At 45.5% G+C, this 25,335-nt stretch overlaps 2 protein-coding genes and 2 pseudogenes across 2 annotated transcripts; 2 read left to right on the forward strand and 2 right to left on the reverse strand.

The window, feature by feature from the left end:
- The first annotated feature begins 6,520 nt into the window (after window positions 1–6,520).
- Window positions 6,521–10,766, forward strand: LOC140221321 (uncharacterized; annotated as a pseudogene).
- A 533-nt stretch (window positions 10,767–11,299) lies between these two features.
- LOC117866174 (tubulin-folding cofactor A) lies at window positions 11,300–13,423 on the reverse strand. Its single transcript, XM_072290805.1, has 4 exons — window positions 13,269–13,423; window positions 12,409–12,562; window positions 11,637–11,723; window positions 11,300–11,558 (listed from the first exon to the last, which is right to left on the reverse strand). The coding sequence occupies exons 2-4, from the start codon at window positions 12,559–12,561 to the stop codon at window positions 11,460–11,462; spliced, it is 339 nt and encodes a 112-aa protein (XP_072146906.1). The 5' UTR covers window position 12,562; window positions 13,269–13,423; the 3' UTR covers window positions 11,300–11,459.
- Window positions 13,424–20,684: 7,261 nt separating this feature from the next.
- On the reverse strand, window positions 20,685–21,818 carry LOC140221333 (expansin-B11-like). The gene has a single exon (XM_072290827.1). It carries the CDS (start codon window positions 21,769–21,771, stop codon window positions 20,965–20,967), a length of 807 nt encoding a protein of 268 aa, XP_072146928.1. The 5' UTR covers window positions 21,772–21,818; the 3' UTR covers window positions 20,685–20,964.
- Window positions 21,819–22,796: 978 nt separating this feature from the next.
- On the forward strand, window positions 22,797–24,972 carry LOC140221250 (protein FAR1-RELATED SEQUENCE 5-like; annotated as a pseudogene).
- The last annotated feature ends 363 nt before the right edge of the window (window positions 24,973–25,335 follow it).

Here is a 25,335-nt window from a genome sequence, read left to right on the forward strand (position 1 = left end):
AAGAGGAGAGAAACCTGTTCGAAAGTCGGAGAGTCCGCCTGCGCTCCATCGCGCACCGACCGTCGGACAGAGACGCGCTCCTTCCACTCCGACACGCTCCAAGTCCTTCCACTCCCTAGCTGATTTCAGCGGACGCGAGATGGTGAAGGAGAAGAGAGGAGTGAAAGCTTAGTAACAGATGGCAAGGTGCTAGTAGCCGGTAGCAATGGCGATGTGACAACCTCGAGCAGAGCGAGAGAGAAGAGAGGCAGAGAGCTGTGTAGTCTGTGCCCGGTGCGGCGGGTGGAAAAGACATTTGAGCCCTCCCCGCTCCCGCGAGTCAACACCCGCGTGGCAGGCAGCCGGCCCGGCCCAGCCGGTTCCTTCACCTGAGGATTTTTTTTAATCTTTTTATTTTAAACAAATCTAGAAATAACATTGTGGAAAATTTATTTTCAATAATAACTCTACTGCTTTATTTTGGATAACAAGTAGTACTTGTCAAACTTTTTTAAAGAATTATTTAATTTTAGAATGGAGAGGTCCATCCGTGTTTACCTTTGACATTTTTTATCCGTTTACCCTTTTACAATTTCAACCATGTTTACCCTTTATCCCTCTTTACCCTTTTACCCTATTTACACTTTTACCCTGTTCACCTTTTTTACCTTGTTTACCCTTCTACCCTGTTACCCTGTTTGGTTTACCCTGTTTACCCTTTCACCCTTCACACCACTTTTACCCTATTTACCCTTTCAAACTTTTACCCTTTTAATCTTTCACATTTTTACCCTGTTTACCCATCTTTACCCTTTTACCCTTACCCACTATCACCTGTTTACCCTGTTTATCCTTTCACCCTTTTACCATTTCAACCCAGTTTACCCTTTAACCCTCTTTACCCTTTTACCCTTTCAACCTTTTACCATTTCAACCCTGTTTACCCTTTAACCCTCGTATACAATACTTTGCTTTTACCTCGAGATTGTAAGTCGTATCCATGAATAATTGTTATATACTAGATAAAGGTTTAGCTAGGGCGACCCTAAACCCTAATCAATCGGTATAAAAAAGAGTAGAGAGGGGGTTTATCTTTGGGACCCTTTATCTTTCTCCTCATCCAACTCCTTTGTGAGCACCTCTGCTCTTATTTTCATATTAGACGCCTCATTCTCTACAGCATCTCTCTCGAGGTTTACCCTTTTACCCTGTTTACCCTTTCACACATTTACCCCGTTTACCCTGTTGATCCTTTCACCCTTTGTTCACCCTATTTACCCTTTTACTCTTGTTGTTCACCCTTTTACCCTGTGGTGTGAAGGGTGAAAGGGTAAACAGGATAAACCAAACAGGGTAACAGGGTAGAAGGGTAAACAAGGTAAAAAAAGGTGAACAGGGTAAAAGGGTTGAAATGGTAAAAGGGTGAAAGGGTAAAACGGGGTCAAAGAGGTATAAAGGGTAAACAGGGTTGAAATGGTACTTGAAAGGATAAACAGGGTAAACGGTGTGAAAGTGGATAAGGGTAAAAGGATAAAAGTTTGAAAGGGTAAGCAGGGTAAACCAAACAGGGTAAAAGTGTAAACAGGGTTATTTTCATATTAGACGCCTCATTCTCTACAGCATCTCTCTCGAGGTTTAACCTTTTTATGTCCTCAATGTTTATGAGAATCTACTATTAATTTGAATGGGGATCTACGAAGTAGAGTAACCATCACACCTTTGAACAAAATCCAAACATACATGAAATTGACAAGAACCAGTGGGCAGATGACTCAGCATTGTCCTATTGCGTCTGGTTTTGATATATAGAATATGGGAAAAGGTAAACGAAAAGTAATAGATGAAGAGTCACACACGATGGAGAATTTGTACAGCCTGTTTACTTGTGGCACACCAGTAGCACATCTGAAAGTGCTAATACTCAACTAGCCATATTATACTTGTGGCACACGATGGAGAGTGCATACAAGTGCTAACACATTAAGAGCACTAGAGAGTTTATTACAACAACACCATATTATGGAGAGTGCATACAAGTGGTAATACATTAAGAGCGGTAGAAAGTTTATTACAACAACAAACACAATTTGAAACTCATGTGAGAGTTCTACATAGCTCAAGAAGACCTGGAACATTCACGGTGAAAAATCACCATGCTCTGTAAATAACAACAATAACCATCGGAGTACAACACATAACAAATAAAAATTCAGTGGTCATCAATAAAAATTAAGCTCACTGTAGAAGCTCATCAATGCAAAGAAATGTGTCCATTTAACTTACCTAAAAATTAAGTGGCAACTTCAGTGCCCAAAATCTTCATGACGTCCAGAAAATAACTGTTAGGTCCATAGGTAAGTAGCTAATCGACATATATAAAATATAATAAATAAGAAAATGGTGAAGAAAAAGCATACAGGCATAACAGATTGAACCATGCGACGCTTTTCAATTTCAGTGATTTGATGGTCTACAGACACTGCTGCAAGAAAAGCAAGTGCGGTCTCCTTCTCAAGTTCATCAAGTCTGGCTCTGAACTCAGACAAATCATTCATAATCACCCCCGATGGAATTCCATAGCTATAGGATTGATACTGGTGGCTGACACTATGTCCATTACTGATATAAACAAAAAAAAACAGCTAAGTGATAGTGTCCATGATAATTTTCTCAATAACTAGACATATCCATAATTTTACCTTTTTGAGAAAAGGGGTTTGCCCAGATAAATCAGAATGGTCACCAATTGTAGTCCAAACGTTGTTTGCAGCTACAGAGATAAACAAAAATTAGATTGCATCATGCACAGTCCATAGTTGTTTGCAGCTAATATAAGAGTAATTAACAAATCAACCAAAATTGCAACCATATGACCTACCAGGAACATGTCTGTTTCCATATCCAGTAAATTTGTGCTCCCTCCTTTTTCCATTGATTTTAGCATTCTGATACAAAGGAATAACAAGATATATTTAGATAAACAGATTAGTAAACTCATATTCTCTGATACAAAGGCATAACTAGATAAAAAATATACCCTATAATGATCTTTGATTTAAACAAGCAGACCAACGGGGCAAGGAATGTTTGTACCGAAACAAAAGCTTTGAATTTGAGCTTCTGAGGGTGTACAAGGACCAACAACCCAATCACTGCTTGTGATCCAATAAAAGCCTCCAGCAACATCTTTTGAGAAAGGCATGAGACTCAGGCATGAGATCCCTGTAATCCATGTAATATGTTGATTGGAGGGATGCCAATTAAGCAAAATTTTCTTACCAATTCGGAGGGATTGATTGGAGCTTGCAGTATGCCGCTCGCCGCCACGCCTGCGCCAGCGACTGCGCCTGTCACCGCTCGCCGCCTTGGCTGCGCCGGCCTGCCCTGCGACTGGCTGCGCCGGTCACCGCTCGCCGCCTTGGCTGCACCGGCCTGCCCTGCGCCTGTCCCCGCTCGCCGCTACTAGGGTTAGATGGGAATGTGTTTGGTTCTGTTCGAACATAGATTGGTTTTACTGGCTACGAAGCTGGTTAAGGACACTGCCTCGGGTTAAGGACGTTGACTCCAGTTAAGGACATACAGTCCGGTTAAGGCCATTGAAGCCGGTTAAGGGCATTGAACCCGGTTAAGGCCATTGTCTCTGGTTAAGGCTAGTGCATCCAATTAAGGACATACAGTCCGGTTAAGGACATTGAATCCGATTAAGGCTAGTTCATCCGGTTAAGACCAAACTGATCCTGGTCCTGGCAACCCTGTTTACCCTTGCAGAATATGCAAACAAACACAATATTATTTTAAAATTATTTAATTTTAGAATGGAGAGAAGTCTATTCGTAGTAGTAATTAATTAATCCAACCATGTTGCGCATCGTTTGGTACTTATAAAGGTTATACTCCGTACTATATAAGTATATATACATATAGGCAGACAAAAGGGTTCCACAGCCGTTGCTCTTTGCATTCTTTTTCTACTTTGCCGTTCGCCTCCTTGTATTTGCCTTAGGAGCCTGCTGAACTATTGCCCTCTTATTGAAAAAGACCCTTAGGATACCTCTATGCAAGAATGCAAGAAAAGTAAAACACTTATACAAGTGTACAAATATAGACAAATAGATGAATAGTTAAAAAGGTCTTACCGGCATATTGTTAAGCGGCTCATTAGACTCCTTGGGCAGCGCCTGAGGGAACTCCTTGGGCAGGGGCACTTCGTTTAATTTGTGGTATAAAAGGTAACGCACAACCGTACCTTTATAGTCTGAGGAGTTCATACCATCCTCTAGCCAATTCCGTTCACCAGTGAAGAACTCCATAAATAATAAGGCCAATAGACTGCCATCAGATATCTTATCCATATGAGAAGACCAATGAACATGACAGTTCTTTCTGCTGCAGGATAGCTTCCCTATGGCAGATTCTAGTTTGTCAAAGATGGTCATGCAAATGGCATCGCCCTTCAGACTAGGATTCACTAGAATTGTTGCAACTTAGAAACTCAAACTTTTTGTGACTTGAATTGTAACAAAAGACAAACATACGGTCATCACCGGCGATCACAGGGACAAATATCTGTAAAAACAAACTTGTTAACCTACATACACATAGACATCCATACACATAAACACATGGAAGACACTTACCAGCCGAGTCTTCACCCCTACTATGGACTTCCCATCCCGAGACGGAGCTTCAGAAAGATCTCTTTCTAATGCCCCACCCTCAATAGACTCCTGCACTTGTAGGAAAACAAAATGGGTAACTTGCATTTTTACTATCAGGGTAAATCACCGGTAAAGAGGGAAAAAAAGAATTATGGGTAATGACTTACCAACGATTGTGGCAGGAAAAAGAATCTTGTTCCAGGACTGACATCAGATCTGAAGCATATTAGAAATGCTCTTATGATGTCCACACTGATCTTGTCATTGGTCAAGAACTCGGCAGTATATGAGTAGGGATGGTCACCCCTTTGATACATATCAATGCATCTCTATCGACAAAATTCAACACATAGTAAGGTAAATCTTATTAAGGGTCTTATTGACAAGTAAATACAACATGGCAAGTCTTCAGATTGAGATACTTACTCTTCAGTTGAAGTCATGCTGGAACACAAATGACTGATGACCTCATTGACTATATCTTTTGTCGGCATATTGCGTTTATTGAATAGCGGTGGAGATGCATACGGATTGTAAATGTTTCGCGGATTGGTCCTCCTGGTTAGCAGTATGGTCCTCCTCCTCCTGGATTTGCGAATGTTTTGTACATTCCCCTGCAGTGTCTCTTTATTATTCTCTGTCACCTGCAGTGTCTCTCCCTCTTTCTCTGTCCGTGACTGTTGCTCTTTCTCTGTCCCTGGCTGTTGCTCTTTCTCTTGCTCTGTCCCTGGCTGTTGCTCTTTCTCTTGCTCTGTCATATTTCTCTTTGCCCCAGCCTCAATAAACATCTCATAAAGTTCTTTGCAAGTATCTGGCAATTCAACTGCAGAAATCTTACCGCCTTTTTTCTTGGTAGATGAAGCTCTCTCCCTTATGACTGAAAGGACATGTGCTGCAGAAGCAGGAATTTTCGTCACATCTATAGCGGAAAGACGGGAGGAAAGAATAGCATATGGCGATGCAGAAGCAGTGTCCCTGGAGGGGGTCACTGGATGCCCAATATGGTCACTAGAGAGGAATAACTTTGGAGAACCATCACCCAGGGACGTCACTGGATCCTCAGAATTACTAGCAGATTTCTTAGCATCAATAGCAACTTGAGAAGGCATGGGATATCAGAGCTGGACTGGACACCTCGTCGGGGAGAGGAGCTGAAGCAGCGCGGCCGTGGACGGATTCTCGGAGACGCTGACGAGGGAGACGATGACGAGAGAAGAAATGGCAGTTTAGCGCAGATCTGACCCATGAGTTTGGCTTCAACAATAACTTGACCCAGGAGGCTTAAGAAGACGTGGTTGTCCGGCCCGTATTATATTTAGGTCGAGATGAGCCAAGAAAGAGTGGGGAACAATCGATGATGACTGGGCCGACAGCTGAGGCAATTTGTTTCATTGACACCCACGGTGTGACTGACCAACCGGCGTTGCTCACCTCCCAACCGCTCTTTCCGCCGCGTCAGTAGCAGCACACCGCCGCCACCGTCACCGCGAGACGTTGCCGAGAAGAATCCAAAGATACATAGGTCATCATCTTTCTGACCTCACAGTTTAAATCTTCACATCCTCCGTGATCCGATCTCACGATGAGCAAGTACTGTATCTATTTTAGATTCTGTCTCCTAGGGTTATCCTCATCATTCAACTTTTCGGATCTCGATGCTTGAGAGACGGAGCGCCCTCTATGGCACGATGGGGCAGTTGCCCCAGCTACTAGCGGCGCAGACATCCATTTTGTTATTTTCTTTTTAATTTAATTTCATTGAATTGTAATAGCATCTTTAATACTTCGCGGGAAGGCGTAAATTGTCAACCCGTAGGCGTTTACGTCTCCGCATGGCGCAGGCGCACCCTCTCATCCATCCTTATTCCTTACAGGCGCAAATCCCCCTCCCCTGCGGCCCTACCGGCCAGAGTTCATCTCCACAGCCAGACTTGTCCTCTTCTCTCCTCCGACGATTCGTGCTTGTCCAACTGTGGTCGGTGGTGGTAGACGGCCGGCGACGAGGTGGGTCTTCCTGCTCATGCTCCTCGTTCCTCTCTCGGATTGAGGCTGGTGGTGGCTCCACGAGAGACGCGGCGGCCAGGTTCTCGGAGCCTTCCGCGCGGCTGAGCATGGAGGCCGCGGCGGCGGCGCTGCATCTCCTGCACTGCGGCGGCTTCGGCCGCGTCGCGCACCTCCCGGCGCTCCCCGGTCGCCTCCGCCGCCGAGGACGGTAGCTCCACTGCGTCCGCGCCGTCGCCACGGAGCCGAAACCGTCCACCACCTCCTCCTCCTCTCGCCCCAGGACCCGTAATGATCTCTCCAGCACCGTAAGTTCGAGCCACTCCAACGTTGCTGCTTTCCCCTTCACTGTTGTCGCTGTGACCTCGCTGACATGTTTGCTTGCCTGTGAATGGCGCAGAGGTTCGGAGGGGTGTCCAAGGAGATCCAGCGCGTGCGCAAGCAGATGGAGCAGGACGAGCAGCTCGCCACGCTCATGCGTGGCCTCCGCGTCCAGAACCTCCGGGACGAGCAGTTCGCCGACGACAATGTCTGCCTTCGCCTCGTGGAGGTCCGAATTGCAACCCCTTTGATCCACTTCCATTAACCTCTCACACAGAGTGCTCTTGTCTTTACCCGATCACAGAACAGAATCACTTCCAGCAGAAAATTAGTACACAGTAGGTTGTTACTGAATTCTGTTGTTTTCTTCCTTGGTTCAAGGTAGAAACTGCGGACAACAATGAGGGGCTGCCACTTGTGTATAACCCAGAAATCATATCAGCCTACTGGGGTAACCGTCCAAGAGCTGTCGCCACTCGAGTTGTGCAGTTGCTGTCGGTTGCTGGTGGTTTCATCTCCAATCTCATATCCGATCTTATTAACAAGAAACTCAAGGAGGTAGCCATCATATTCCTGCAGCTGTGTTGCCTTCCCTAAAACCATGTAAATGCGTTTGCTTATCACTATATATTCTTCTGTTGCTGTCAAATGTTCATCCGCAGAATGAAGTAGCCCGCGCTATTGAACTGAGGGAAATTGTTACATCTCTGGGTCCTGCTTACATCAAGCTTGGACAAGTGCTAAGTATACGGCCAGACATTCTGTCACCAGCAGCGATGATTGAGTTGCAGAAATTATGTGATAAGGTAAATATTTCTATTTTTAAATTCATTATATTTCCCTTGCTATGACATGTAACACATACCTATTTGTTAATTGGGCTTTCTACTGCTATGTCAAGGTTCCTTCATTCCCGGATGATATAGCAATGACTCTTCTTGAAGAAGAGCTTGGTCAGCCTTGGCAAGCAATCTACTCTGAGTTATCCCCCCTCCCCAATTGCTGCAGGTAATTATACTAAAGAACTTGGCATCCTCTTTGTGCTGCACTAATTGCTGTTCCTGGCTTAAACAGGTATATAAAGGACGCTTGAAAGAAACCGGAGAATTGGTAGCTGTCAAAGTGCAGAGACCATTTGTACTTGAGACTGTCACCATCGATTTATTCATCATTAGAAACTTGGGTTTGGTACTCAGGAGATTTCCACAGGTATAGATTTTCATCTGCTTGAGTAGTATAGGAGGAGATTGCCTTTGTTAAAATGAACTGAAACACTGCCCAATGCTGTCAGGTCTCCATTGATGTTGTTGGCCTGGTAGACGAGTGGGCTGCTCGATTTTTTGAAGAACTTGATTATGTAAATGAAGGGGAAAATGGCACCTACTTTGCTGAAATGATGAAAGAAGATCTGCCACAGGTAATTGCTTTATATTTGCCTTCTAGGAGGTCATGCTTGTAACAATATGGTTTGTCACTTTATAGTGTTACTGAATACATCATGTATATGTTAATTTCACTATCAATATGTCCACTTGTGAATTTACAATTTATTCAACGATATTTCAGGTTGTTGTCCCAAAGACATACCATAAGTACACATCTAGGAAAGTTCTTACCACACAATGGATAGAGGGAGAGAAGCTGTCACAAAGTACAGAGGATGATGTTGGATAATTGGTCAGTGTTGGAGTCATATGCTACCTGAAACAGGTTAGTTTGTCAATCATTTTTTGTACATCTGATTCATACTATTCCCAGGTTAGTTTGTCAATCATGTTATTTGCTCCAATCATGTTTCATGTTATATTATTGTTATTTGCAGTTGCTTGATACTGGATTCTTCCATGCTGATCCACATCCAGGCAATATGATTAGAACACCTGATGGAAAGCTGGCTATTCTTGATTTTGGTAAGTCAACTTGTTAGAAAATCCACAGATGACTCTCATGTCCATGTATGTTATTTTGCCACTAAAAAAGCTATGCTATTTTGCATTGCCTCTAATTAAACTGTAAGCAAATGTTCCATACATCTACCCAATATGTGGTGTAGATGGCTATGCTTTACTATTCGTACAATGACATGCATTCAAGCAGTTTCTGTAACTCTGCATTACTAACTACCGCCGCATACACTAAATTAAAACATGACAAGTGCAAACCTCATTTTCGGTATCATCTAATAGCCTGTTTGTATTCCTTTTTAGCAAGAACTCTGCTGACTGAATTTAAAACATAATTAATTGTTTCATTAGCTTTTCTATCAGCCTACTTTTGCTATGTTTCTCTTTCCAAATTTTGTGCTTATGAAAAACCAAGAAAAATTGTATTATTTTCCTTTGTAGGGCTTGTAACAAAACTGACAGATGATCAGAAGTATGGAATGATTGAAGCAATTGCTCACCTTATTCATCGTGATTATGATGCAATTGTTAAGGACTTTGTGAAGCTTGGTTTCATCCCTGAGGGAGTTAACTTGGATTCAATCTTGCCTGTACTGGCCAAGGTTTTTGATCAGGCACTTGAAGAAGGCGGTGCCAAAAATATTAACTTTCAAGAATTGGCAGCGGATCTAGCACAGATTACTTTTGATTATCCATTCAGGATACCTCCGTATTTTGCTTTGATTATTAGAGCCATTGGAGTATTAGAAGGTATAGCTTTGGTGGGAGATCCTGAATTCACCATTGTGGATGAAGCATACCCATATATTGCACAGGTTGGCATTCAACCTTTGATTCAACCTGCACATCCTTCCCATATGCTTCTACTCTATACATGGACACTGTTGCAATTGCAACTAAAATTTTCCTTATTTTTTATCAAAGAAACACACGAAGGAGGCACATAGATGTTCTAATGGGAGTTTGGTTTAAGGTTCTGTATTGCTAATATGTGATTTTATTTGATAATATCAGAGGCTACTAACAGATGAATCACCAAGGCTAAGGAGTGCCTTGTGTTACACAATGTATGGCAAAACTGGTGTTTTCGATGCAGAAAGGTTCATTGATGTTATGCAAGCTTTCGAGAATTTTATTCGTGCAGCAAAGAGCGGGGGTGGGGAGAACTTGAAGGGAAACATGGCTGAGCTGGCTGATATAGGAGCTCAACCTAGCACCTGTTTGGTTCCTATATTTCCAATGGCCATAGCCCAGCCTGAGCAGCCAGTTAAAGCTCGTGCAGCTCTTGCTTTTCTACTCTCTGAGAGGGGGAACTTCTTTCGGGAGTTCATTCTTGATGAGGTGAGCTCTCGTGTTGCAAGGACCGGGACTTGTATTTGGCACATGAATTTACTAGATGTGGAGAGATGTGCTTAAAAAAAACTTCTAACATATAAAGCCTTCTTATTCTCTGCATTGCAGATCGTCAAAGCCATTGATGCTGTTTCAAGGGAGCAATTGATACAGATTGCTGTATCTTTCGGGATAGGAAACGCGACCCCTGTTTTTAGCATGGTTCCTGTTAGGGCCAGAGGGTTGCTTCCAACAATCACAGAGGAAGACAGAGTCATCTTGAACAATGTCGAGAAGGTCGTGAAGTTCCTAACATCTAGGACTGCAACTCCAACCATGAATGGGGTATGCATGCTAAGCTCTGCCTTTTATTTTTGTGTATCAACAATGAATGGATGTTAAAGGTTTCTGATCATTTTTGTCGTTGGCACATGGCAGGACGTGAACATGGTGTCTGTAGTCCAAGAACTTCTTCCTGTGTTGCCGGGCATCTCATCGAAGATCCTACCCGATATCTTGAGCCGGTTGTCATCACGAGTATGGACGGTTGATCAGAGAGGCATTTTTGTAAAGTTTTGATTCCTTTTCTTTCTATAACAGGAAACTACAAGTAGTTATATCCTCCCAAACAACACACACATGATAGGAAATTGTACAGCAGTACGATGTATATAATTTTTATCTATGCAAATTAACCGAAGTTTAACCGACAATTCTGACTCTGATGTGCGTCCCGTCCTGCACATGGTGTTGGGTACCCTTGTTTTTCGCCTTTTTTTTTTCCTTACATACAGATTTAATCTTCTAGTGAGAATTGAACGGAAGCATCGTATGTCTCCCCTCTTCAAATGGAGACATTGCCCTACTTGTTCAAGGGCAACACAATCGGTGCAGACTGACTCTTCCAGAAAATTTTCCGAGCAATTCTCACAGCACGTGTATTAGGGTTTCTCTTTGGTCTACGACCATGTGTACACAACCTTCCTTTTCCTTTTTCTTTCTATTTTCAATATAATATAAAAATCTCAGTAGGGCCTTCCCTGCCATTCCTGTTCGATCAAAAGCAGGTGCTCTCACCACAATGACGCGTAGAACACATCAACATAAGAGCAGCAAACACAATTCCGTGCCCAACTGTAGAATTTCCAAGTCAAGATACTGGTACATGAGTTTACATCAAACACATCTTACTAGCGAGCTCACAAGGTCTCAACACGAGCAAAGCGGATGCTTGCTAATAGTTCAGCAACTGTGAGTTCAGAATTCATTCTTCTGTTGGCTTGACCACAGCTTCGACCTCCGTGATAGTACTCTCAGCTTCTCCAATCTCAGCACCTTGTTCATTTGCCTCCTTCAGTTCAGCCTGCAATAAAACAATTGTTGCAATGGATGGACAAGGCCACACAATTTCTAGATAGGGAGGTGGATATTTTTAGAGTACCAGTGTTGCTTTCAAGTCTGCCAGAGCAGTCTCAAGTCGCTTGTGGCAGTCTGGAACCATCATCCTCGACTCAGCTAAAACATTCTCCTGCAGAGGTGAAGTTCAAGTTTCAGTGACTTGTTAGTTATGAGATCAGACCATCAGACAATTGCAACAATGACCATTCACAGTCGCAGTCACATGTAGACGGGAAAAATCACTTTAGCGGCTTCGCGTGGCCTGACAAATATAATGCATCTGAGAAGTGGGAATTCAGTCAATGCCAGATTTCAATTCTAGGCCAAAAAAAGATATACTAGGATGGAAATAGAATTATCTTGTCCCTTCCAAGAACAAGGGGGAAAAAGCAATGCGTTCAGTCAACAGTTAATTAATCCTCCTATCCTTACAGCCTCAACAAGATCGGATGCTCATATACTTTGATCAACACATAATTTTATATTTCATTCTAATTAAACGAAATATCTCCTCTCAGTGGAAAGACAAAAATTCTGACTCATGAGCCTTGCCATTATTCCAGGACTAAACTGAACTAATTCGCACAGCAATCGGAAGTACTAGATGCTCATTCAAAGATCAGCGACAATGCAACTACTACAAGAACCATTTTGAACATATTACATTACAACCAGCCACAAGTATTTTAAGTCTTCAATAACGCAACATAGTATGATCTCATTGTCACTATGACTAGGGCAGGGTCACAGGTGGAGGAGGTCAATAACTTGGTCGAGTAAAGGAAGAAAGCTTTGAGCATTAGAAGACCCGTCACCTGCTGCTTGAGATCGTAAGGATCGGCGCCGTTCTCCTTCATGTTGGCGGTCTTGGCCGCCTCCTTCTCCACCTCCTTCTCGTACGAGCGCAGCTCCTTGACGATCCTCTTGCACGTCGACGTCTTGATCTTCAAGTTCCTCAGGGTGGCCATCCTAGAATGCAAGAAAGCGAAAGCGCATCAGGCACTCGAAGCATCGCAATGGCAGAGCACACTCTAAATTTTAGGTGGGGCAAACATGTGAGACAAAACTCGTAGTAAAAAAAGATCATGTACACATGCCATACATTCTCATTGAAATCACACAAATAAGAGTACAAACGATTAATAAATTATGTTTAAATATTGAAGATGGTACCTCCAATAAAAAGGTAGTAAAGTCTTTAATGCCATAAAAATTTATTAATTCAACACAAACCAGGATGCAAGAGCTAAACGATCCAAACCTTTCGATTTGAAAGGCAAATCAGTTAAATCCTATTTCCCTGTTGCTAAAATAAAACATCACATGACAAAAAGGTGAAGGAAAAAGACGTGCCCGCCAATCCGCCATTATGCGCAGCTTCGACACGGAAATAAATCTAAGGACTTTACTAACGCCGAAGCCGCCGCAGTGCAGGAGATGCGACGGCGCGGACGCAGTGCAGCTACTGTCCTCGGCGGCGGCGGCGACCGGGGAGCGCCGGGAGGTGCGCGACGCGGCCGAATCCGCCGCAGTGCAGGAGATGCGGCGCCGCCGCCGCGGCCTCCATGCTCAGCCGCGCGGAAGGCTCCGAGAACCTGGCCGCCGCATCTCTCGTGGAGCCACCACCATGCCTCAATCCGAGAGAGGAACGAGGAGCAGGAGCAGGAAGACCCACCTCGTCGCCGGCCGTCTACCACCACCGACCACAGTTGGACAAGCACGAATCGTCGGAGGAGAGAAGAGGACAAGTCTGGCTGTGGAGATGAACTCTGGCCGGTAGGGCCGCAGGGGAGGGGGATTTGCGCCTGTAAGGAATAAGGATGGATGAGAGGGTGCGCCTGCGCCATGCGGAGACGTAAGCGTCTACGGGTTGACAATTTACGTCTTCCCGTGAAGTATTAAAGATGCTATTACAATTCAATGAAATTAAATTAAAAATAAAATAACAATATCTTGAACCATAGCTGACTAGATATTAACTTGAACCATACCCGACTCTCCTCCAAAACAAGCTGTTGATGAACTCACTCCAATAAAAAAATTCATATTAGCAGGCAATGCACTCACTTCATTTCAATCCCCGTGAAAATGCCTACTTCAATGTTGAACTAAGAACTCGACCTACTATAGCTTCCTTGTCTACTGACCAACATGGCCTTGCCTGCCGCATTTTGCGGGATGGCCCTATTTCTAATACAAAATCATATATAAGTGGCCACAGAACAATTCCCCCCCCCCCTTCTGAAACGGCGAGCAGCAGCAGATTCGCCGAGATTCCGGCAAGATTGAAAACATACCTTCGGTGACTTGGCGCTCTGTCGAATACCCACTGGTTGCTTCCTCTTCATTTTCCAGCAGCTAGCAACTCGCAGAATAAGTAGCAATTACTCGGGTGGTCAGAAAGTAAAAGAGAAGGATCGACGTGACCTGCATACGAATCCGCGACTGAGAGAGAGGAGGGCGGAGAGAGGAGAGGAGGGTGGCCATTACGGCTTGCGTGTGGCAGTCAATCGACAGAGAAGCCTGGGAGAGGGGAGAGGGTTTACTCGCCCTGCTCAACGCGTCCCTCAACGTGCAGCCTATTGCCTCCCTAAAAAAAGCTATATTTTTTTTATATATATATTTTATGTAATCATAATTTAATTTGAAAAGCTATAATTTTTTTAAAAAACTAGTAAATATGCCATAATTTTTTTATTTTTATATATTTTACTATTCTTATGTAATCATAATTTAATTTGAAAAGCTATAATTTCTTTTATAAAACTAGTAAATATGCACGTGCGACACGCACGTGCTTAAATATTTATATTTTACATTACAATAAAAATATAATTGAGCTTTTGTAATAACATATTAAATACATACTAAAGTATGCCCAGTTAACATGCACGTACCTAGAAGATATAGATCTGCACTGGTCTCTTAGAGAAAAAAGAACTGGCAGGGTAGCAAACTTTTCATCATCATTGCTTGTCTCATCCGAACCAACAAGTTGATTGTACATAAATTCTCCAATGGAGATCACCAAATCTTTGCTCATAGTTCCACTATATCCTTTCACGGCATTAATTGACCGAACAACACTAGCAAGCAATTCATTCAGGCTCCGAGCTCAGCACCAAGCCATATCAAATAACTTGGCTCCGTCGTTTAATCCTTTTTATAATTAACTAACTACAGATCCTGAACAGTGCCGAGCATGTAAGATGTGGTCGGCACGAGGGTCATGCGATCTGTCAAGTGATGGGTTTAAAATAACTCTGCAAATGAGAGGAGTGCTATAAGAGATGCAACTGTTAAATGGAAGGTGTGCCCTTTGTTGAAGGAAACAAAGTTCCAAACATTTTCTAAAAGAAATAATCTGGAAAACTTGGCTCCGTCGTTTAATCCTTTTTATAATTAACTAACTACAGATCCTAATCCTATGCCCTTTCCCCCTCTGCCAGTGAGGGGCGAGCAGAGGGGGAAAGGGAGGGGCAGTAGAGGGAAGGGGAGGGGCGGCAGCGCCCGCTCGTCTGGAAGTGCTTAGGAGAGGAGGAGGAAAGAAAGAGAGGAAGAGGATAAGGAGAGGAGGAGGAGAGAAAAAAAAGAGGATAAGGAGAGAAGTGCCGGGAAGAATGGGAGAGAGGAGGAGGAGAGAAAGATAAGGAAGAGGGAGGGGGCCGTGGTGGGTGGGGAGGGGCTTTTTGTCCCGGTTGGGAATTCCAACCGGGATAAAAGGGGGGTCTTTTATCCCGGTTGGAATTTCCAACCAGTACAAAACGCCCTCGAGACCATTGGCCTTTACAACTAGAACCAAAGGAGCTATTTAGTCCCGGTTGGTGAGCCTCCCGCTAGTGGCTGACTTTTAGTCCCGGTTGGTGAACCTTTAGTCACGGGCCAAATTTAAACTGGAAAAAAAGGGTGGATGGAAGGTGGGTTCTCTACCAATGGATGATCGATGTCGAGGGGCTCGAGTCCCTTCATCATCAACATTGATGCACCCCACCTCGATCGCCCTAGTGATTGTGATTGGGGGCAAGGTGCTCGCTTCATCACTAGCACCCTTACCCATCTACTTCGTGGTTGGCGCGGACATCCACCGTGATGCTCGTGTGGAATTACCGGTCATCATCAGATTATTATTGGCGAATGACATATGTTGATCGTTGTCACCTTGTGCCACCTCTTCATTCATCCTCGATGTGTGGATTTCTCTCACCATAAATATCCATGCATCCAATCGTCCATCCTGCCCTTAAGTAGCACATAAGTTCATCGACATTGTTTTCATATTTCTAACTACCGGTAGACTAATCACGATCTTCAGAAGGCAAGTCAATGGTCTATGCTATGGTCATATAGCGATATGCATGATAAGCATTTTTGTTGTTCTATTGGGTATAAATATATGTTGCATATTTCTCGGATTCATGTTACTGAGGTAATAATCTCTAATATAATTCTTATGAATGATGCACTAGTTCCTGATATATATTTTTTTTGACCGAAGCACACCGTTGCCCGATGAATATCAGTTTTCTTTCTAAACAACGCACCCTTGCGTGGTCTTCTAGAAATCCGACAATAGGTATAGAGTATTTCTTGTAAAAAATATATAGTAGGTTGTTTGCCAGCAGCGTCCCCTTTGATGCTGGTAGTAAAGGTCACCATACCAGCAACCTGAATGCAACGACCATATGCGCCCACTCTTCTCCATTGCACCAAAACCTCCATATCACCACCTGCTTCTGCAATAGGCCACCATGCACTAGCCGTCATGGTGATCACTGGTAGAAAACTCGGCTTTAGTCCCTGTTGGTAGGGGTCAAATCTCTCTAAAAACCATCCGGGATGTAGTTTTTGAAATGAAAGGGGGGTCCTTTAGTCCCGGGTCATCCACCCTGTGGCGGAACCACCTCGGATTAGCTTGATTAAGCAGGGTTAAGCCGCCTAACATGCGACACTCCTGCCTAAACCGAGTTAATACGAAGTGCCGTCGGATTTCATCCGATTTAACCACTTAAACAGGATCGAGTTTAGCAAACTCACACGAAGGTGAGTGGTTACAGAGAATACAACAAGTCCACTGAGTTAAACAAATTTTTACCCATTTAGTTCGGCCATAAAATCCAACATTAGAGTTTTACAGGATTCAAGATAGACAACAGAGAAAAACACTAGCGGAAAACTTCGTCGGGGTCGGACATCCCTGGTGAGGCCAACCGGGATATCACGGGTTCCTCTCCTCGCCGTCCGAGGAAGGATCCCACTCGACCGTCCAGCCTGGTGGGAGCTGGGGCGGCCAAGCACCAGCCAGAGAGGGGTCGGGCGCAGCAACTTCACCTGAAAAACAGGAGCCACAACAAGGCTGAGCTACTAAGCTCAACAAGACTTAACCGATCGGAGTAAAACTACTCCACACCTCTAGGCATGCAAGGCTTTATGGCTGAGGGGTTTGTTTGCCAAAAAGCACTAAGTAAAACCTTATTTTCCAAGTTTTAGCTCCAGTTCTAAGTTCATTAGCCGGTCTAGGTTTTGCAACCTATTCTAAGCAATCATAGAGCCAAACAAGATGTGTAGATATGTCAACCAAACATTGCCATCATCAGATTCCTCATTTACTCAGGGTGACATAGCGATCAAGCAATCTCAAACTGTGAGAGGCAGATGAATCGATTCGAGTTCTTTAACCATGCATGGTGAACCTAGCCTCACGACATCCGCGCACCCGGAGGTCACTTCCTGTGTCGGCCTTCCCCATCAATCCCCTAACCCGTGTCGGGCCCATTTCCTTTGGTGCAAGGTTCCACAGACCCGGCCTCTGCCGTTCTGTGACCACGCTTGCCACCACGTGCGACAACTAGCAGGGGAAACTCCGTTCCAAGAACAATGGGGCGACCGCTCACGTCTAGGTTCAATCTGGTACTAGGCTTCCTCATCCCATACTAAGTATGAGGCTAGTACTTTCAAACACTTGATCACGAACACCACCACTGTCGGGCCTTAGCAAGTTTTCATAGACAGACGGGGCGACCATCCGACCACCAAAGAGTTACCAAACCCTGCCCCGTCCATCGTCCTTATAGTTATAACAGGAGAGTAAACATGCAGCTCCTACAACTCGCGAGCGACAGGAAATCACTCGACTTTTACCGTCTTCTAGTTAAGCAATGCAACTACTCGGTCCAACAGCTAGTGCTTAGATCATTGGGATGACTAAGTCATGCATCTAGGGTTTCACACAACTCCTATACGTAAATGCACAAGCATGTTACAGAAGACATGCGCAAGTCTGGCAAAACACGTAGGATGTTCATGCAACCGGGGCTTGCCTTCAAGCAAGGAGGACGGGAACTGCTCGACTTCGGGGGCGACTTCGGCTTCGGAGCACAGGAGCTCGGCTACAGCTTCTTCTTCTGGCGCCGGGTGAAGCTCGTAGAAGCCGTCGGCGAGGTGCAGCTCTACACGAATGCAATGCAAGGGTTAGCATAGATAGTTATTTCAACAGCAACACTAGCTCGCCTGAGCCCAGAAACTTGCGACAAAGAGTAGGAGGTTGTGGTGGTTCAAGAGAGATGATGATGATCAAGAGGTAAGGGTAGGAAAAGAACTAGTGATCTGATCCTTGAACTAGAGGATGTGATAAACTGGGGGTCCTTAGACACAAGCACTAAAGGGTTCCCAAGTTTTACACATACACCCTCGAGTTGAAGAAAAAGATCACAGCCAAGCCCTCGGGCGAGGCGGATAAGGGTCGGCGGAACAGACAGGGTCGAGCGAGACGGAACCGGGGTCGGGCGGATAGGAGGGGTCGAGCGAGGCGGACTGGGGTCGGCAACTCACCTTCTTCCTGAAAGGAAAGCTTGGGGTCGGGAAGAGGCAGACTTGGGCGGAGGGACTAAGGTTTGAACAGAAGCTAAGACCGGCAATGCTCCGGCGGCGGCGCTGCTTCTTGCGGATCACAAGAGAGCGTTTACGCAGCACGGAGGAGCAAGCTTTGGAGAAAAACTAAGGGAGAAAGCTGAGAGGAGAACTCCTCAAGAACTTGGTGGGTGGCGCTATGAGCTTGAGCGGAGAGCGAGAGAAGGCTGAAGGCAACAAGGGCGGAGGGAACTTCGGCGATGGGAGCATTCCTTTTATAGATGCTGGAGCAGAGGAAAGGAAGCGGCGCGGGAGAGAGAGAAGGGGAGCGGCGCGAAGGCCGGGGAGAGGCAATGGAGTGCTCTGCCGTGACGGCGATTGAGCGAAAAGGGCGGTGGTGCAGAACTCCGGGGGTGACGCCAGCGATCATTGCGTTCTGTCGTCAGGGCGGCGTAGGAGCGGGTAGACTGGTGGTTGAGTTTTGGTGGAAAGCGTGCGTCGCCGTGTGGGAGATTTGATAGAAGCGACCGGTTTAACGGCGCTAGAATCGAGGGCGCACAGGTGAGAAGACAGGCGGACGCGGGCGCGCGGGCGAGCGCGGAACAACAGATTGTCGGGCGGTTCTGACAGAGCGGGGGAAAGGAGCTGTCGCGGCCGCGGTCGGGGTTGGCGGTGGAGGAATCGTCGTGTAGCGACGACCCGGCGGCGCGACTGTGGCTGAAGGGACGGAAAAGACGGGTGACATCGGGCTCTGGGGCCGGGATCTGGCGGCGTGATGATGGGCGCGGGAGGCGAGGCTCTGCAGAAAGGGGCGCAGAGGGCTTCCGCTGCCATTGGGAAAGGGGGCGCGAGAACCCACTCGGTCGCTTGCCAGAGACAAAACTGAGCGGCGGGCGTCGGAGAAGACGAGCCACGCGGCAGGAAGGCTCTGAGGCGGGCATGCAACTCGAGTGCGGCTGTCGCGGAGGATCCGGGAGAAAGATCTTGCGGGTCCACCGGTGGATAGAACGGACGTTTGAGGATGCTTAGCAGGATCCGACGGTGGGCTGAGCTCGCCGGGGTCGGGAGAGGAACGAAGCGGAGAGGGGTCGGATCTCAGGGGTCGGGACCAGGCGGATAGCTGAACACTCTATGCGGGAAAAAGCAAGGTAGATGACTAGGATCAAGGGCTCTGATCAAGACTCTGGGAAGGTTTAGGGGTCGGTCGTTACACACCCGCTCCACCCGCGCCCGCTGGCCACCAGCCGCCCCACACCACTCCGCCATGTGCCTCCTCTTCCTCGGTTTCCTCCCCGCGTCTACTCTTCCCCAGCCTCCTTCACCTCGCGCCTCCTCCTCCGTCGGCCCCTCCCGCGTGCCCCCCGCTCCACCGCTCCGCTCTGCCCCACGCCTCCTAGAGGCTTGCAGGACAAAGGTTCGAACACCCGCTGGTGAGACTCCACCCTTGGAGAGATACCACCAGGCTACAAGCCCATCTGCACCTGATGAGTATTAGTTTGCATCCTCAATAACATGACGAGTATATGAAGTGTTTCAAAATATCCTTCTATGATTCCTACAACCCAAGCAGCAATTAGTGCCATGGTTCTTGTAACTGAAGCAACAATTAAGCTATGGTTCTTGTAACCGAAGGAAATAATATAGATAAAATTCATGTCGCTGAATCCACAAGTCCTTATATTATTATTTTGACCAATGAGTAGTGATTTGTGCGATTCAATTGAGTATATAAAATATTGCATACTACAGTACTTGTTGTGACTAAAGAAACAATTATTGTTGCGGTTCTTGTAAGTGAAAAGAAATCATCCACAATCCAGTTCTTGCCCCCAATAAATATTTTTGTATTTTCTTGATGAATTACCTGATACAAGTTCAATGAAAGTGAGTAAATCTAGAATTTTTTTCGGCAAATGGTTACCTGAAGATAAATACTCATGACCGAGCCTCCCTCTGTCCACCCACTGGATTTACTGAACCGCATCCTCTATTTTGCATAATTCCACATGAGAAGAGTGTGGTTGGGGAGATCAAACACCTCGAAACAGGTGGTTGCTTATGTGGCCGGTCTCTAAACAGGGGTTCACAGAGAATGATTCGATTTAATTTCAAGAGGCTGTCCTCTTAGAGGACCGCATCTAAAAACAAGGATTCCAGAGGCGTTTCTGTTTTAAGAGACGGTTGGCTTAAGTGCCGCCTATGGAAATACATTTCGATAGGCAGCCCGGGTCGCCAGCATGCAAAAAAACATAAAAGATCCATTCAAACTGATCATTAACCATACATGATAAGTTGATTGTTATTACATGGTGAAGACGCAACAGGCTGAGGAATATTGTAAAATGTGATAAATGAGGGTGTGTTTTGCTGCTGCGCGCCTCCTTTATTTATGAATTATATATTAAGGGGGGAAAGATAGGATGGAGGGATGGATGATCATCCGATCCTCCTGACTGATAGGAAGAAAGAAAGAAAAAAGAAGGAAGGAAATATACTGGTGGAGGTGGATTAAATAATTAAAGGAATTAGAACTGGAGCTTGGAGGTGTAGACGGTGTCGGGCTTCCATCCTTCTGGGATGACGTCGTCCTGTTCGAGCTTGGTTCCTCCCTCGCTGGTGAGACGGACGGCGATGGGGCCCTTGATGGGCTTGGGGCTGTCGATCCTCCAGATGGCGCCCCAGGAGTGCTTGAGGGGCACGAACTCGTCGGAGCCCTTCTCCTTGATGTCGACGGCGACGATGTCGCCGTCGCCGGCGGCGTACTTGACGAGGAGGGCGAAGTAGTTGGGGTTGCAGCCCTTCTCGATGTGGAAGGCGATCTTGGTGTCGGCGGGGTACTTGCACTTGACGCGGCGGAACTGCATGTCGATGATGCCGGCCTTGCGCAGCTTCTCCTCCTCGCCCTTCTTGGCCATGGCGCCGAAGGCGGTGCCGGCGAGGTCGAAGTGGTAGGCGGCGATGGGCTCGTCGTTCATGTCCGTGATGTGGACGATGACGGGCTCGCCGGAGCACTCGGCGGGCTTGTCGCACTTGATCTCGTAGCAGGAGCCGCAGCCGAGGCCGTCCTTGAAGATGGGGGAGTTGCCGCACGCGTTCATGCTGTTGAAGGGGGCCTTGTTCACGTCCTTGTACCCGCACGCGCCGCCGTTGTCGTCGGGGCCGGCGCCCGTCGCCTTGCCGTACCACGTCGCCTTGGCGTCCAGCCACTTGCCGTCGCACGTCGCAGAGATGTTCTTGCCGGGGGGGACCTTGGGAGGGCCGCACACCGCGCCGCCAACCAGCGACGCCACAACCACCGCCACCATCACCGTCGTCGACATCGTCGAGGCCATCTCCGATGATCCTTGTTGGATAAATGTCGTTGCTTGTGATGAGTGGGGAGCCAAGGCCGCTGCTGCTGGGTATTATATGCTCACCGCCCGGCCACCAACGCGCGGCGCTCCGGCCATGTCGGTCGGTGCTCTTCGTGCGTGCGTATGCATGGTCGAAGGCCTTGGTGTTCTTCTTGACGCATGCATGCAACCGCTGGGCTTGTGTTGCCAAAGTTAGACGTAGCACCGACGAGAGATGGGAAAAAAGTTGCATGCAGTCAGTCGGGCTGCAGACGGACTGCGGCAGTCGCCCGATGCCCTCCGCGTGGGATCGGACGGAGGCAGCCTCGCTCGACTCGATAGTCGCTGGCTCATTGACGGGTGCGCCCGTCCGCGTGGTACTTTCTATCCGCGGCTCAGCTCGGCTCGCTCACCGTGGACGCGATCCTGGTGATCAGTTGTCCTCGGCTCGCGTAATCTCGTGATCACATCAGTTGCCGTTCCTCCTACTCGTCCCCACGGCCTCCTCCTCGACCGCCTCCACCGGCACGTCCCACTCGCCGTCGTGGAAGGCGCGCACGTACGACTTGGAAGGTGGGCATCTTCGCCTCGCTCCAGTTCTGGACGTGCATCTCCTGCCGCTTCCTCTTCAACTACCCTGTCAACGGCACCACCATGCCCATCGACTGCCGATCCAAGGCGACTACTCTCTCCATTGTTTCTTTCATTCGTTTCGTTTGGTCATTCCATAACAACAATTAGCAGATACAAACGTTAATGAGCCATACTTGTACAGGCGAATAATGATGTTACATATAATTCCCAAGTGCAGGAAGCTAGGAACACACACGCTCATCAGATGCCATCTTCCTTGGAGAACCTGGAGCGAATGATCAGCAGATAACTCAGGTACAGTTAGCTTTTTTTTTATTTGATGATTGTACACGTCCTCCGCCTATTTCTAATCCGTGAGCACATTTACATGCGTGAGCACATGCTAGGTCACACATAATACAGAGAATACCGAGTCGATCACCACAGAAGCAATGGTGAATGAAACGCTAGATGAGGCAATTGAAGCAACTTGAATAATAAAATTCAAGTGAGATCATAATATTTCATATTTTTCTAAGGCACCTTTTAACTCTACGCTCATTATATAACAGGTGGCTGATAAAGTTGGACAAACTTTGATTGTTCCTGAAGTTGGAATGTCTTTCGAATCCGAAGAGAAAGCTTACGATATGTACAACACATATGCAGGCAAGATTGGGTTCAGTATTAGAAAGAGCGACATAAAGCGCCGAGCAGATGGCAGTATCTGTCACAAACATATAGTTTGCAGTAATCAAGGTCATGGAGAAACAGAATCATCAAAACACACTACAAGGACAGATTGCAATGCTCGTGTTCTATTTAGTGTTAGCAAGGAGGGGGTGTGGACAGTGTATAAGGTTGTGCTTGATCACAATCATTACCTGGCTAGTCCAAATAAAAGGCAGAAGCTGAGGTCCCAACGAAGTGTTGAAGAAGCAGACAAGAAACTAATTGACCAAATGAGGGACGGCGGATCAAGCCAGCCCAGGTGTTTGAGTTTATGGTACAATTTTATGGAGGAGTTGATAAAGTGCCATTCACACGGATGGATTGCAACAATGAGATTGGTCGACAGAGCAAGAAGTATTTAGAATCCAATGACGCACAAACATTGTTGGAATACTTGAAAAATAAGCAAATAGAGGATCCATCATTCTTTTATGCCATTGAAATAGATGAGGAAGATGGTAGAATGGATAATTTATTTTGGGCAGATGGTCAGTCTATCATGGATTACGCATGTTTTGGTGATGTCGTGTCTTTCGACACCACGTTTCAGACTAATAAGTTTGAATTGCCTTTTGCTCCACTACTGGGAACCAACCATCACAAGCAGACAATTATTTTTGGGGCTGCATTATTGTTTAATGAGACTATTGAATCTTTTGTTTGGCTATTTGAAACCTTTCTAACAGCAATGTCAGGCAAGCATCCTAGTACAATTTTTACTAATCAAGATGCGGCCATGGCGGGCGCAATTGCTTATGTATTCCCAAACATAAGCCATCGTCTTTGTTTATGGCACATTTATTTAAATGCTGCTAAACATCTCAGTCATGTAATTCAAGAGCATCCGGAGAAATTTCTTCCTGATTTTAAGAGATGTGTGTATGAAGACAGATCTGAGTTTTACTTCAAGAAGAAGTGGGATGAATTGTTGCGTGACTACAAACTTGAGGATAATGAATGGATGTTAAACCTATATGATTTGAGAGCAAAGTGGGCTGTTGTGCATCGTGACTCATTTACAGCTGATATGAACTCCACTCAAAGGAGTGAAGGTATGAATAATGTATTCAAGAAAAGATTTCGTAGAAAATTGGGTCTTTCGGAGCTCCTTGTAGAATACGAGAAGGTTTCTGTTAGTCTTCGTGAAAATGAGTTGGATGAAGATTTCCAATCACGTCGAAAGAGCCTAGTTACTTGCATCCCTTTATTGAAGACCGCGGCCGATTCATATACAAGGAGGATGTTTAAAGAATTTGAGAAAGAATTCGAGGAACAGTTTTTATTTTCTTGTAGATTGTTACCCAGCGAGGGTTCAGTTTTGACATATATGGTTACACATATATACTCTGACTATAGAGCAACGGTTGTATTCAACAAAGCAGATTTGACCATTGCATGTGCTTGCCAAAAGTACGAATCCATAGGTATGTATAAAAGGTTTAAATTGCAATAGTATAATTTCTAATACAAATTGCTGAAATATGACGTCCACATCTTATAGGTATATTGTGCAAGCATGCGCTCAGAGTGTTCAATGTAAACGATGTTTTCGTGTTACCATCACAATATATACTGAACAGATGGACAAAATATGCAAAGAGAGAATTCTATATTGAGAAACAAGGATCTGAGAAGGAAAGTTTGAAAACCCAAGCTGCACGTATCTCACGAAAGGCAACATCCGTTGCATTGAAGTGTTCACGGTCAAAATAACTTCTTGATTATTTGGAGAATGCAATAGGTAATTTGGATTTGAAAGCAGATAATTCTCTAAGCAAGATGCAAGAAAAAGCCAATGAGGTTCCTCCAATTTCAATTGATTGTGCTACAAACACATTCAGAGGTCAAATATCATTTAGAATTCCTCGGATGGTAAAAGGTCCAAAGAGTAAATGAGGGACCATCTCCCTTGAAAAGAATAAAGGGAAGAAAAAGAAAAGTGGTAGAAAGAAAGATAATGATCCTACCCATTCTAGGATGTTTTCCTTTTTTGTTGCATTTGTATTTAACTTCATATTTGAATATAGGGCAAGATTCAATAAATGCAGCAAATAATAGATATGAAGGATGTGAAGATGCTGACCTAGAGCAATTTATCGTAAGTTATATGATTTAGATTATATTCACTTTTCATATTTGATTTGCTTACATGTAACTTTTTATAAACAATTTCATATTCTATCATTCTATCATACAGGATCTTAACGATGGTACCATTTCGATAGGCAGCCTGGGTTGCCAGCATGCAAAAAAACATAA

Source organism: Setaria viridis, chromosome 9 (genome assembly GCF_005286985.2).
Source record: "Setaria viridis chromosome 9, Setaria_viridis_v4.0, whole genome shotgun sequence".
Classification (NCBI taxonomy): Eukaryota; Viridiplantae; Streptophyta; class Magnoliopsida; order Poales; family Poaceae; genus Setaria; species Setaria viridis.

What these genes read in the sequence shown, in the direction of transcription:
- LOC117866174 (XM_072290805.1), bottom strand. Translation starts at nt 12,561, where the DNA reads ATGGCCACCCTGAGGAACTTGAAGATCAAGACGTCGACGTGCAAGAGG. An exon ending in CTTACGATCTCAAGCAGCAG is followed by an intron (nt 11,724 to 12,408) that starts GTGACGGGTCTT and finishes TCACCTCTGCAG; the next exon opens with GAGAATGTTTTAGCTGAGTC. An exon ending in CAGACTTGAAAGCAACACTG is followed by an intron (nt 11,559 to 11,636) that starts GTACTCTAAAAA and finishes GTTTTATTGCAG; the next exon opens with GCTGAACTGAAGGAGGCAAA.
- LOC140221333 (XM_072290827.1), bottom strand. Translation starts at nt 21,771, where the DNA reads ATGGCCTCGACGATGTCGACGACGGTGATGGTGGCGGTGGTTGTGGCG.